The sequence below is a fragment of the Danio aesculapii genome, chromosome 13, assembly GCF_903798145.1.
Source record: "Danio aesculapii chromosome 13, fDanAes4.1, whole genome shotgun sequence".
In the NCBI taxonomy this organism is placed as follows: domain Eukaryota; kingdom Metazoa; phylum Chordata; class Actinopteri; order Cypriniformes; family Danionidae; genus Danio; species Danio aesculapii.
Window position 1 is genome coordinate 38,099,889 of NC_079447.1, and position 14,784 is coordinate 38,114,672.

At 35.1% G+C, this 14,784-nt stretch overlaps 1 protein-coding gene across 1 annotated transcript in view; it reads left to right on the forward strand.

Moving 5' to 3' along the window:
- The window catches only part of kcnma1a (potassium large conductance calcium-activated channel, subfamily M, alpha member 1a), a 379,548-nt gene that overhangs the window by 262,038 nt on the left and 102,726 nt on the right, over positions 1-14,784 (forward strand). Inside the window, 3 exon segments of the mRNA XM_056471109.1 lie at positions 765-856; positions 13,431-13,541; positions 13,786-13,891. Of these exon segments, the coding sequence (XP_056327084.1) occupies positions 765-856; positions 13,431-13,541; positions 13,786-13,891 (309 nt within the window).

Genomic DNA, 14,784 nt, shown 5'->3' on the forward strand with positions numbered 1-14,784 from the left:
CCAGAAGTTTCCATAGCAATCTGCTATTTCTTTGTGTTTTTGAGCAGGGCTGGAAATAATCACTGCTCTGCTTTATATCGGGTGTTCAATTAATGGCTTCAGTATGGAAATGTTGTAAACCATCAGATCTGATCAGGCAGATGTCATAATTCATCAGGGCCCTAGAGAGAGGTGAAGAACCTTAAACAACTTTTCTTTTTTCGCGGAAGTTCAGGCTGACAACTTTGGATTAACGTCCAAGGTAACACATAGAGTGGAGATAAAACAGAACTTTGTCAAGGCTGCAATCTTGCAAAGCGCATCCAGCTCATTTAAAGGACACTAATGAGTCTTAATGTGCTTTGCAGCTGTGGGCGGTCAGGCTGGACTATTCAAATCCACTTGCCACTGCATTAGTGTTTGTTGGACAAAACATGGCATGTAGGGTTTTTTTTTTCTCTTGCTTTTCACAAGATGGCTTTTTGCGCTGTCAGAGAAAACAGATGGACAGCACTACAAATCCTGTCTGTGGTCCAGTGGAGTGTCTCCAAAGTTGGCTTTTTGTCCATGATTCAATTTCCCCCTCAATTTAAATAAAAAAATTGACAATTTTACTGTATATCCTTTAGATATGATCAGTTTTCATTTGTTTAATTATTTTTTCCAACAAAACACATGTGAATTTCTAGATCTGAGAGGTCGGGAAAAAAAAAAAATTCCAGACCCGGACGGGTCTCTCCGCTCTCTTTTTTAGCCTCTGCTTCTGTCTCCCATCTTCTCCTTAGGCCATGTTTGCCAGCTACGTCCCTGAAATCATAGAGTTAATAGGAAACCGCAAGAAATATGGTGGTTCCTATAGTGCGGTAAATGGCAGAAAGTAAGTATTCCAGGTGCCTCTGTGGCTTTGGTCACAGCAGAACCCCTCTTTGCATGCCCTTTTCTTTTTCTGTTCCATGCATGTAGGCCATGTTTGCTCGCTACGTGCCAGAAATTGCTGCTCTCATCCTTAATCGGAAGAAATACGGAGGGAGTTATAACTCGACACGAGGCAGAAAGTAAGTCAAAATCCAGAAAAGGTGTGGTTGTGTGACTCACGCGCCCCCGTCTCTGACAGAGAGAGAGGGGGTTAGTGAAGACAAAAAAAAAATATGATAGGACAAATGAATGTCACACTGTGACTGGAGACCTTGGCCATCGAAGCCACATGTCCATGCCCTTTGCTCTGTGTCCGTGGCTTCTTTTCCTTAACACATCTGCTGCATTTTAATTTCATTACAGTGACTACTGTTGGTTTTCCATTCGTTACTGTATGTGCTGCCGTAGAATCAATGTTTGTTTGACATTTGTGATAGATCCGAGCACTATGATTGGTGAAAAGTGACTAGTTTAAGATTTTAAAAAAGGCAGTTTATTCAGTGTCATCATTGTCTCGTGTTTGTTTCAGTTTTCTGTTCTTTAAGTTTTGTCCGTCATGCTTGATTCATCGCTTGCATGCTGTGTGTGAATGGATGTCTGTTGGCTTTTTGTTTTTTCTTTCTTTTTTATTTTGCATGCTGCAGTGAAAAGAGCCTCTCTGGCTGTGCGTCACTGCTGGCCCTTCACCTCATCTCTGTGTGACATGACTCTGGCCCTGATCTTCAGTCAGCGCACACCCTGAATGCCTGGATGCCTCAGCTCTCGCACTGGAGCTGCTCCATTGCAATTGGCTTGCTTTTTTGCCCCGCTTGGTACTTTTATTACCATGTCCCGTTTTTTCTGTTCCTTTTCAAAGATGACCCCTGAATGTGAATGTGGATATTTTGAAACCCTCCACTCGTCTCTGGCTCAAACACGGCCCTGTCATCAGCACAGCGATTCTCCCGCGTTTAAGTTCTCTCTCTCTAGCGCGCGCACTTTATCCCAACCCATTTCGCAGCGTGAAGCAGACCCACGGTCACGTCAGGCTTTCATCATCTGAATTTGAGGGCAAATACTGAGTCGGGAGAAAGCCATTAGGAGCCCCTTTGTTTGATGCCGTTTCGCTGTCAGTGAAACAAGATTGATGAAATGTTATGTTTGGCCTCGGCCCCACGTTTGGATTCGCAGTCTGGTGTTGAGAGAAGGCCTTGTCAAAAGAGCTGAGGCTCTCTCTTTCTCTCAATTTCTCTCTCTCTTTGACTCCGCATGCATCTGGTTGCAATTACAGTAGGCTCCAGCTCTCTGGCTGAGCAGAAAGACGGGCACCAGGCTTCGCCTTATTGCTTAAATATGCATGGGACTGTGTGCTCATGAACGGACACATCACGACACCTCAAAATTAATGTGTTGGGATATTTATTTTCCACTGACAGCACATTTCCGACAAGCTTAGACTGGTGCAAAATACGTACTGTTAGAGGGCAATTTTGCATAAGCAAAAAAAAAAAAAAAGGCCTCAAGCCTTTTTTTTTTCCTCTACCAGAAATGAAGTCCTTGAGTAGGTGCTTATGAATAAGCGTTGGTGGATAAATGTTATATAAATGCTGACATTAGTCATACTCAGTGTAGTTTTATACTTAGTGTAGTTTTATAACTTAACATGAATTATAAGACAATTGTCCAATTCTTTTTGTCATTTTTTATTATTAATGAGTATATTTTTAGTTCTGACTTAACTTCAAACAGGACTTTTTTATTGTGTAGTTTAAGCTAAAATATAGTCACATATGATTGGATGTTTAGCTCACAGAAGTGACAACATTTTCAAGACTTAGATGATTTTTCTTAGATTGATCTTCTGTTGGTATTTTTGATTATTGTGAAATTATGAGTTAGGGCTGCACAATATATAATTTCTGCATCAATATTGCAATGTACACACCCGCAATAGTCACATCTGTTTTTAGAAACATTGGTGTTTTTAATTATTGTGGTATAACATCAAATTATGAATTAAGGCTGCACAATATATTGTTTCAGCATCGATATTGCAATAGTCACATAGCAAGTGCATTTTCCAGTCATGATTATAGTTTATCAGGCACAATAGTTTATCGATAATGTAGTGAAATGTATTGTTTGCGTGTTTTTAAAATTGTGATTTATTATTAAGCATTTCAAGAAAGCGTAAAAGCAAATTAAATTATATCATTTGAAGCTTTAGCTTTTTTAGGTTAAGTTTGTAAACAATTTTTTTGGGCTGAATTTAAACAAATTAAGTTGAACATTACTAAATTTAATTTGTTTGTTTAAATTCAACACATATAAATTGTTTGCAAAAATTTTGCAGAAATCAATTTTTCAGTGTAGTAATCTACCAAAAATTATTAATTCTTTCCAAAAATACAAAATAAAAAAGCTTTTCTGGTCATCTGGTAATATTGTATTTATCGCAAAATATATTGTAAGAAAACTAAATTTTGCAATATAATTTTTTCCAATTTAGTGCAGCCCTATTATGAATACACAACCATTATATGTTTTGGGGCCTCAATGAATATTGACAAAAACACTGAAGTTTCATCCAATAATATGTTAATTAAATTACATTAAAAACAGCATTATAGAAAGTATCAGTATCAAATTATCATGCGACACTAAAGACTGAAGTAATGGCTGTTGAAAATTCAGCTTTGCAATCAAAGGAAATGATTTAAATATAAAATATATGCAATATTTTATAATATTAATAATATATTTATTTATAGTTTTTGTTTTTTTTATTTACACAATTAATTTTACACTAAAATTCATTTGAAATTCTTGGTTTAAGTATTTGTATTAGAAATATTTGCAGACATTCACTTGTAAATGCACTTTTTTCATAATATAAACATAAAACTTACATTTTAACAATTAGACATAAAAAAACAACAACAACAGTCATAAGAATAATAGGTAAATAAAAAAGAATAAACATGCATTCCCCAACCAATCGCCCAGCAGTGCTATCCAATGGTAAAAGTAGGTACTAAAGGCATAGTAAACATATCAATCACAAGTTTGCAGAAAGGAAATAAAAGGGGAGCATTTTTTTTTTTTTCAAATAACAAAAACTTGTCTATTAGGTTATACCAAATTGTTTTCCAGATGTAATGTTCCCGTTAACTCTGTCAGCCATAATTTAAAAGTTGGAACTTCTTTTTTTATCAAAAAAAAAAAGGAAAGGATTTTTTGGCAGTGATCAACCCATATGAATCAAACTGTTGTTGTACTCATGTAAGTCTCAAAAATTCGTTGCAAACACCAAATATAATTAATATAGGATCTGGTTCTATTGGAATGTCTAATCTATTTGAAAAAACTTGAAATATTTTGTTCCATAAACTCTGTAATTTGGGATACATAACATAGAATTGAGCCAAGTTGGAATCTAAAAACTGACATTTGTCACACAATGGCAACGCTTCTGTAAATTATTCAATTTACACTTGGTAAAATGAAGCACTTCTGGTATCTGGCTACATTTCTGGTATAAAGGAAGTACTTTAACTGCAAGTTTTTACTGCAATTCTTCTTCCCAAGCAGTTCATTTTAATATCAACATTTTGTAATTTTACTGTATTTTGAGGAAATGCATGAGCATAAGAGAGCGTATAAGCTCTTATTAAAAATATTAAACAATCTAACTGATATTGAAATATTAAACAATCTAAGTCCACACTTCCAATTGTAGTGTATTTTTAAAAGTCATAGTATATACTAAAGAATCCTTTTAACAGCACATGACTTTTGTTAAAACCAAACTGTGATTTTGACAACCATCTTTAATGAGTGATTCTGCTATTTGTCAGCTAAAAAGTAGTTTGGCCTAAATGTTTCTGCTTACAGGGCAGTGGATCTTCAGTCATGTTTCTTCATTTGTCTTGAGTCCCGACGCTATGGTCATGATGTGCAGAGGCTAGTAATAGCTTGAAGTGTAATCTCCACTTTTTAAATCACACCGTAGCCAGGTTTTTAATGTCAGTGTGTGTTCAGCATAGCCTTTAACAATCAGAACAGGAACACAGATCTGGATCCATGACTGTAATATAGAGCAGCATTCTGTTGGATCAGGCCAGGGTCTCTGTGGTTTCCATTAGAGCGCTGCTGAAACTGACATAAACCCTGACTGAACTCTGAGCTCATGCGCCGCCTCTGAGATTCACTCCGCAATCCAAGCCACACTGAGAATTAGAGCGTTGGCATGGAGCAAGAGTTGAAAAGAGGACGAATGGCATATAGAAATGCCGTTACTGATATGGTTTTCACAATGGATTAAAATGAGTGAGATCAATGGAAGTTCAGTCATCTGGTTCTCTGACTTCTGCTTAGGTGTGTATGGAGAACTCTCCATGCATAGCTGACAGTCTGATGTATAGTCTGTGATGCTGGACAGCTTACTGCATTGAACATTGTCTTACTGAGATATAACAGATTCTTGTGTATGGATAACTTCCAGATCGTCTTGCAGAAAGAAAGAAAGAGGGAAAAAAGAGAGAGAGAAAGAAAGAGAACAAAACACAAATCTTAGCATCAAATAAATATAAATGATATAGTTACAATCAATGAGCATTCTCTCATGATTTACTTACTATCAAGACACCAGAGTACTGTGTGAGCTAACCCAATGGAAGGGTAACAAAATAATACGGTTAGCTATTTGGTACCATTCATAACTTCTGACTGTCTTTTGCATGTTTATGCTAATTATGTTTATGCTATCATGTTGTTTCTTAATTAGCTGTGGTGAAAATTTGTTTCTGAAATCGATTCAAAGAGCATTGAAGCAATGGAATGTGCACAGTCAACGATAATCGTCCGGTGAAAGATTAATGTGACTTTTCAATTTCATAAGGTTTCTTTTACATCATCAATGTTATAATGAAATAAGCTTTTTTCAAGCATGAAATGAAATTAAACATATAAGCAGCGTTAGTGTTAGCAGGCTATGCAGAAACTCCATTGAAAACACTGGGGTGAAATAAATTTCCATATTTTAAAGAAATGGCATGGAAAAATGGGATTTAATGCAGTGCTTCTTGTCCAGGGTAAGCTTGGGTGATGCTTACTTTGTCATATATCAATTAGGCTGTGAAGATCACTGATTTTTTAAGGAAATTAGATCTTACACATGACGATTTTGTAGTGGCGTGACAGTTCATCGGAAGTGCTTGGGCTGGCTGGCTGAAAATTAAAAGTCAGTGTGCATATACCACATTGCTGATAAGAGAATAGTGTGACGTGGCATAAAAACAGCAGAGCTTTTATTATGCCACAGTCGACACTTCTGTTTTGTTCTGATCATGCTCATGTGGGAAAGAGCTCTGTTTTATTATCCTCAATACATTTTAAGGTTGTGTTATAATGCTGCTTTGTGCAGTCTAATAAAATGCACAATATATTAAAGTTTCTTTGGTGTTTACCTGTTTTCTATAAACCATACTGGAAATAAAAAATGGGATAATTTAAGTGTATAAGTCAGCAATATATAAAACACTGCTCTAATTGTTTTTGGATATGAAGAAAGTTTACAGATTGTGGAACATTTAAGCGAATCACAACAGTGTTCTTAGTGAGCTGTTTAAGTGAATCTTCTATGACATACAGTAAAAATCAACTTACATGAGCAAAACTCACAAACACTCCTTTTTGTCGCATTTGAGTAATTTTAAGTGTAATTAGCCTAGAAGCTCAGAATTGATTCAAGAGAGAATAATGATGCAGTTTAAAAATCTCAAATCAATTTTTATTTTTATCAATGCAGAATCGCATTGATAAACAGCCCTAATGTTGTTAAAAATTTTTGTGATTTTCACAATAAATTTTTTTAAACTTGTTTACATTAAATCAAAATGTTAAATAAATTAAAAATGAAATCAAAATGAATGTAAATTAATGTAAATATAAATATACCTTTAAAATAAAAAACTGCAACTCTACATTTGTAAAATTTATACCAATGTTCTTTTTTAAAATATGTACTGTATTAGTATATAAAGATAAAATTGTCTGACAACACGTGTGTTAACAAGAGTCTTTTAATACAACAAGAGTCTTTTTTAAGTGATCTATTCAGTTAAGTTCTCAAATATATTGCATTTTTTAAAGAATGTATGTATTCATAAAATTATTTATTTATGGTTTATTTAACAATTACCATAAAAAAGAGTGTTACCTGCTTTTGTTATGATAATACATTTCCACCGAACGACAGTACACAGTTATTTTAGTTTCCACCGTCAGAAGTTATGAATGGTACCAAATAGCTAACCGCATCATTTTGTTACCCTTTTATTGCGATAGCTCACACAGTACTCTGATATCTTAATTGTGGATCCAGATGCACTGCAGAAGCTTGAATGGTTGACAGTGAAGTGTCACTTGTACGTACATACTACAAGAGCCACCATTTTTCAAATATGTATACAATAATGTCAGCACACAGAAATTAACCATGCACAACGTAGGATGTGCAGACATTTTTATGTATCATCGGTAGAGGAAGGGTGCAAAGGGAGCTCTATTGCATGGTGAGAAACGGAAAGGTTATACAGCATGTTTCTAAAAGGATGGCCACAGAGGGGTTCCAGCACACATCAGAGCGTTTTGAATCCTTTTTCATTTGTTGTTTTCTGGCATACCCTATGTCCGTCAAGTAACGTTGATCAAGTAAAGGGTACTGTTAGCAGTGGAAACATAAGTTAAGGTTTATATTGGATCATACTGCACTAGTGTACACTAAACGACACCGCTCATTGAAAATGAGGCCTAATTTGTTGTTGTTGTGTTAGAGTAAAATTCTAATGCAAAACAAGTATAATCTTAACACAAATTCCATGGTTATTTACCAGAAGCTGATTGAAAATAAAATGTAAGTGATAACAGTAGGAGGAGATTTCCTGGTATTTTGTGGCAGTTTGTACACCAGCATTTAGCGTCATCCAATTATGATTAGAATTGATTAGATAAGAATAAGAATATAATATGATTAGATAAAAATAAGAATGACTTCTTAATAATCAACATATGTTTGTAGTTCAAATTTGTATTTTTATTGGAATAGGCTTTAACATCTAGCTAAGAGATCACCAATGAATGTCTTTGGGCTAATTTGGGTACATTTACATTCTTGTGGAACGTTGATTAATATACGCTGTCCCTTTTTGTGAAATAAAAAACTAAATAAACAATAGATTTATGAAAGATCTAAACAAGCCCCCTAAACAAACCTCACAGTTACACAGTTACACGCTGTTTTTACATGTTTATGAGCTTTCAGTTGTTTGCTAACCTTCCACGTTTGGTGCCCCTAGTGTTCCATATCTGGTAGTTATTGAGTCATAACCATGTCTTTCAGCATATGCTGGAAAATTGCTGTCAGATATGACATAATGAAGTGTTTCTGAATAATTACAGTCCTTTTAAGACATGTTACTTGCTAAAGAGTTGCCAAATTAAATTCATTATTGTTCCCCTGCATCAAGTTGTTTATCGTAATGATGATGGAGCCCCATATGGACTACATATGTTGTCCATCTTAAGCTCTGCTCTCGCGTTTTGAGGAGTAAGGGCAGGCCTGCACCGCTTTCATCAGGTGATGCTCTCGTCAGTATTTACAAAAATGTTGCTCGTTATAAGCATCTGTGGTGAGTGCGGAAACAGACCTTTCGTTCGGCTCTGAAATGGTTGCTCAGTTTAAGGATTAGAGCAGTATCAGTGGTTTCGCTGCTGAGGCTGATGTTCGAGCTTGTTGTTTTTAAGTTCTTCTATATTTTGGTTATAATTTCCTTTTTTTTTTTTTTTGATTGTTTGCTTTTTTTGGCATGTTTCACGGTGCATGCTGGGTAATTTCCCTTCTGCATTTGCTTGCTGAGTTTGTGCACAGTTTTATTTTACCTTATTGTGCATAACATTTTGTGTAACCCAAGTGTTCTCTTCACTGTGTGTTGTTCACAGTGTGGTGTTGTTAGTGTGTGTATTTTTACGTTGGAGACATCTTCAGTGTTTAAGATTAAGTTGTTGTTTTTTTCCACCTGTATTTAATTATTTAAGAATTTTTATATTACAAATGTACTGTTTTTCTTGTTTAATGCACTGATGTTTGTTTTAATCTGCATCTAATTATTATTATTTAATATGTGATTTCAATTTTAATTGTTATTTGTGAAGCCAGGGTCTCTAACTAACATGTTGAGACCCCTGCTGGTGGTCAGGGGTTTAAGAAACTTTAAGAAAAAATGTTACTTTGTAATATCCTAATTTTAATTATTACTTTTATTATACATTAATTAGCAGTAAGATTGGTAAAACTAAACGAAAACCTTTCTTTTGTTGATGAATTGATAAACCATTCTCATTACAAAATATGAACAACTATTGGACAACTAGTGAGTAACATAATTGAAAATACTAATTAGTGCAGATTTTTATTCGCTGTTGGCACTTAACATGTTAATTTTAGTGTGGCAATACAGTCAAAAAAATGAAATAAATAAATAAAAGATGAAAAATAAATTTTATTGAAAAATAAAAACATGCTTTTACATAACTGTGCTTTAATTTAAAGGTGCACTCTGTACTTTGGGCAAAATAGTTTTTAATCACATGGAAAATATTAACCTGATTTGAATTGGTGAAAATGATATAGATATATAAATTTAGCTAAAAATTGATATAATTATTGATTATGAAAAATATAACTAGTTGACATATACACTTATACTAAAACATTTTTTGTATCTATAAATAATTTACAAAGCTAAATATTGAGTACACTGTAAAACACAATAAGATAAGGTAAATCAAACCATTTGAGGAAACTGATTGCTACAAACCATTTGAGTTAATCTAATCTGTATTAGTACTGTAAACTTACTCCATTTAAGTTGAAGTAATGAGGTATTTAATTAACTCATTACCTTCAACGCTGAGTTCAAAACTCTTTTCAAATGAGTAGAATTAACTTTAAGTAAATTTTGAGTTAGACTCATTTCATTTGATAAAATTGACTGTTGGGTTTTACAGTGTGATCGTTACTTTAATCAGTGTCTTTCAAACAATTGTTCTTCTTAGTATTTCTTTTAAACATGACACTTTTAAATTATGATTCTTTTATTGGATGGAAATCTCATAATTAAAGTTCTGCAAGTATGTATTACTGAGTGCACTTCAGGCCTGTAGCCAGGGAGGGTTGGGGTGATTCGAAAGACCCACCCCACACTGATAAAAGGTCCAGTATTGTCCCATACATGAGCCTATTTGTCTTATTTTGACTGCTATGTCATCATAAATTGTAAACATAACCCATCAAAGAAGGCATACAATGAATAAAAACAACATATGACGAAAGGGAAGTCATCTTTAACTACAAGTAGCCTAACTTTTATGCTGAATCTCGGACCTTATTCTTGAAAGAAAGAAAAAATACCAATAAAAAGTGTGAAGCACCAAAAGCTGCCCAGATTACAGTTAATTTTAGTACTAATTATTTAATTTTTTTTCATAAAAAAACTTTAACTTTAGCTCCTTTTTTCTAATGATATTTGAAGTAACAAATTTGTATTTATTAATAAGTATTGTTTTCATATTTCTTTATATATTTATTAGCAAATGTTTTTGGTACCTCAAATGGCACATTTTCACTAAGTGGTACGGTACAGTACGGGTCACCCTTATCAGGCTTGCCTTTCCACTACCAAAAGGGTACCAATGGTACTGGGTGTGGTGTACAACAGAAAGATTTCGCTCGAGGAAATGTCAAAGTAAAGCTTTACGGTTCATATATCATATGAGAAGCACTTCTCAAACCAATAGCGTCCAGCTGCGTGTCTTGCTCCGCCTTTTTGTTGGTACCCTGTTGTTGTGCTTTTGAAAGAGTACCCTAAAAGTGGTAAGGTAGTGTTCGCTTTTTGATACCTTTTGACAGTGGAAACGGCCATAAAAAGCGTACTGAACCGTACAACTCAGTGGGAAAGGGCCAAAAAGTGTGGTTATGATGACCATCCAACAAGCTAATCCAGCTAAAAATAGTCTTTAAAATGTCACTAAAATGCAGTATTTAAACCTCAAAACTACTTATGACCTAAGGCGAATAACTGCATAAAGGTCCACTTTTTGAGAAAAAAGAATCACCCTTTTCACCAGGCTGGCTAAGGGCCTGCACTTTAATTAAAGCAGCTCACAATGGCACCAGTCATTCCTAATTCTCTCTTACACAGTTTTATTTCTTCTATTGCTTTCATTGGCGGTTCCATAAACAATGTAAAAAAAAAAAAAAAACACCCCCGCAGTGATGAAACACAATCAGTAGCACAGTCACGCACCACTGATAGCTCATCCAAACATGGAGACAAGATGTCTGACATAAGCCGAGACAGAGTGTGTTTGTCTCCATGCCAGAGACTCTGTTCTGCTTTTCTAGAGTGAAAAAGAGTGAGAGCATTGTTATACAAAACCCTCCGATTTAGCTAAAGCTCTCAAACGGGCATTTTTGGAAATGGGAAACATGAATAACGTGTCTCTCATCAAGCCGCCCCTTTGCCAGACGCTGCTGGCTTTACACCAAGCCATCAACTCAACAGAGTCTTCTCATCCTGGGACAGTCAAGCGTGCAATTACTACCACTCATTAAATACAAGAGGCCAGATCTGTGAAGATCATTATGCATGATAGCATCCAGACACTGCACCCATAAAGCCTCATCAGGTCCCTCCGGCAAACAGAGATCCGCTTAATGTTTGCCCTGGATTGCAGCACAAATAAGCACACTTCTGCGGCACCTGAGAGTACACAGGCACATCCATCCAGTTACAATTAGGGTCAGCAGCCCCTGTTCTTTGTAAACCCATGAGCACGTTGCATCTGTCTTAGGGGAGAGAGTTAGGTTGGACAGATTTAGATTGATGACCGTGCATGGTTAAAGCTCTCGAGAGTTTGACCACAGCAGCATTGGAGTAATCCAGCATGGGAAGTGAAGTGATCCGCAAAACCCCATGGCTACAGCTCAACTCTTTAACCTCCTGTTGCATAGAAGCCCTGCTTGACAAATAAAGCACTGTTATTGTTCTGCAACTGTAATGGAAGTGGTCATTAAGTTGTTTGGATGGTAATGATGGCTGTAATCTTTTATATGAGTCAGATCATTGCAGACATGTTAAACTCTTGAGCGCAACTTTGATGTGTAATTTAAAGTGCATTAGTGTGTAGTATGTGGTGTAGTTTAAAGGCCTGTTTTTCTGTTTTCAGTTAATCATTCTGTTGTGCCACTAGGTGTCACTAATTCAGTCATTGAATCAGTTAGTTCAAACACTGATCATAGACTAAATTGATTTATTTAAACTCACTGATTCATTCGGAGATGAAGTGAGTTATTTTTTTGAGTGAGTCGTTGAATTAATTACTCAACCGATTTTCTCAAACTCAGATTAATTCAGAAAATAAGCAAGTAAGTGTCTGTTTGAGTTAAGTTTTGTATGCAAACATTTTGTTTAGAACACTGATTTATTTAGGATTGAAGAACAGCAGTACTCTTGAATTATTACATCTTTAGCATAACTTATACGTGACAAAATGTTGTTTGAGCACAGCCGATGTGTCACTGATTCATTCGTTGAATCAATTAGTTCCAACACGGATCATAGATTAAACTGATTTATTAAAACTCACTGATTCATTTGGAAATTAAGTGAGATCTTTTTTTGTGAGTCGTTGGATTATTCACTCAACCAATTTTCTGAAACTCAGATTCATTTAGAAAATAAGAGAGTAAATGTCTGTTTAAGTGAGTTTTACTTAGAAACACTGATTAATTTAGGATTGAAGAACAACAGTACTCTTGAATGATTGCGTTTTTAGCATTACCTAATCCTTTGATGAAATCTTATTTGAGCACTGCCTATATAGCCTATAGATGTCAAGGCAGCTCACTTTTAGGTTTTGGAACAGCTCTGTAGTACGAAACTAGATCTTATTATAGAGTCACAATAAATGAGCCCCAGAAGACCGTGACCTCTGGAACAATCTAGTTTAGTCTGTTTGTTTGTTCCATCTGATGTATCGCAAGTTTTTCATTCGGTGCCTGTCCTGAGAAGTCACGGTTAGAGTTCACAGCAGCCACAGATCCGAAAACAATTTAATCGCTTTTGACAGGGGTTCCGATACATGTCAGTTAGTATTGATGTACATGTCAACATGCATCTCGGCACAGGGGTGGTTTGGCTACAGAGACACGGCTTATAAAGAACATTTGACAATCCAACATTAAAATGCAAGATTCGATTTTGTCCTGAATAGTTCAAAGTGCTTAATTTAATGTTTTAAATTGTGTTTATAAATATGAGGTAAAACAACATGTGCTGTTATGACTAGAACGGACGGTGAATGCTTGAAAGCCACAACATTTAATCTTTTCAAGACATTTTTCATTATTATGAATTTTTGTTCCTTTTTAGGATATGCCAAAGTTTTTACTTTATTTTACATTGCACTCTTCAGCTGAATTTTCCCCCTTACAGGCATATTGTGGTCTGTGGTCATATCACGCTCGAAAGTGTTTCCAACTTCCTTAAAGACTTCCTACACAAGGACAGGGATGATGTCAATGTAGAAATTGTTTTTCTTCATAAGTGAGTACAAGTCCCTTTGGAATATATTTTATAAGCTTGATGGAGTCTTTCCTCACATTATATTATATAATGACTGTTTCTAAGAAAAACAAATAAATCAAATATAGTTAGCTGTTTTTATATAATAAGGAGCTAGTGAGGTGTTTTTTTTACGTTCTTTTGTTAGCCGCTAGCAGAGATCAAATGTCACATTGTTTTCAAAATCATTTCATTGTACATGCTTTCTGTTTTTGCTATTCTCTAGTATTTCCCCTAATCTTGAGCTGGAAGCCTTGTTCAAACGTCACTTCACTCAGGTGGAATTCTATCAAGGATCGGTCCTCAACCCACATGATCTAGCAAGAGTGAAGGTAACGTCATCAAATATTTCTCACAAATTTGTTTTGACAATTTTATTATGAACATTGACGCTTTATCCTGGTATTGTTGTCTTGTAACAAGAAGTACAGCAGTTTTTGTTAGACATTCAAATGCATACAAATGCTTGAAAGCAAAGACAACAATAAAAAGAAATTATAAACCAAACTTAGAAAGAAATTTTGTCTCTAAGTACCCTCAAGAAAATTCCAGAGGGAGGACTAAATGCACCAGAACACCTCAGATCTTTGAAGTAAATCATAGGTTGATTTTTCCAGTGGTAAGAGTCTGGTTGCCTGACTCAGCCACATATTGACTGAAGTTATCTGAGCAGTTGACCATAATAACAGTATATATATTTTTGGCCAAGTATATACAAAAATTCAATACACATTCTTTACCATGGTCAAGACACAGTTTTACTGTACAATTCAGAAGGTATACCTTTGGGGACAAAGCAAAGGTCTTTCCAATTATTTTTTAAATTATGCTGTGAATCTCTTTCCAGTATATTTTGATTTTGTCACAATCGCAAAATACATGCATCACTGTGCCAATGTCTACCTTACAACTGGTAAATATTCTATGGAGGTGAACTGGGCTTAGATAAATCCTTTGAATACATTTATAAATTAACCAAGATTTAAGTACTTTTGGGATAGATATTTGAGCAGTCACTCTTCATCGCTAAAAATCGCAAAAAAAAGGTTGAAGATCTTTATAAAACCATATTCTTTGAGTTACATATATTCTGAAGCACAGTATGTGCGTATATAATTATTTAAATGATACTTTTGAAAAAGCAGTGATCAGAGTTAGAGAATACTTTCCGACACCTCCCAGTTATTGGTTATTACCTCCCAGTTGTGACCCTGCAAGATGGTGA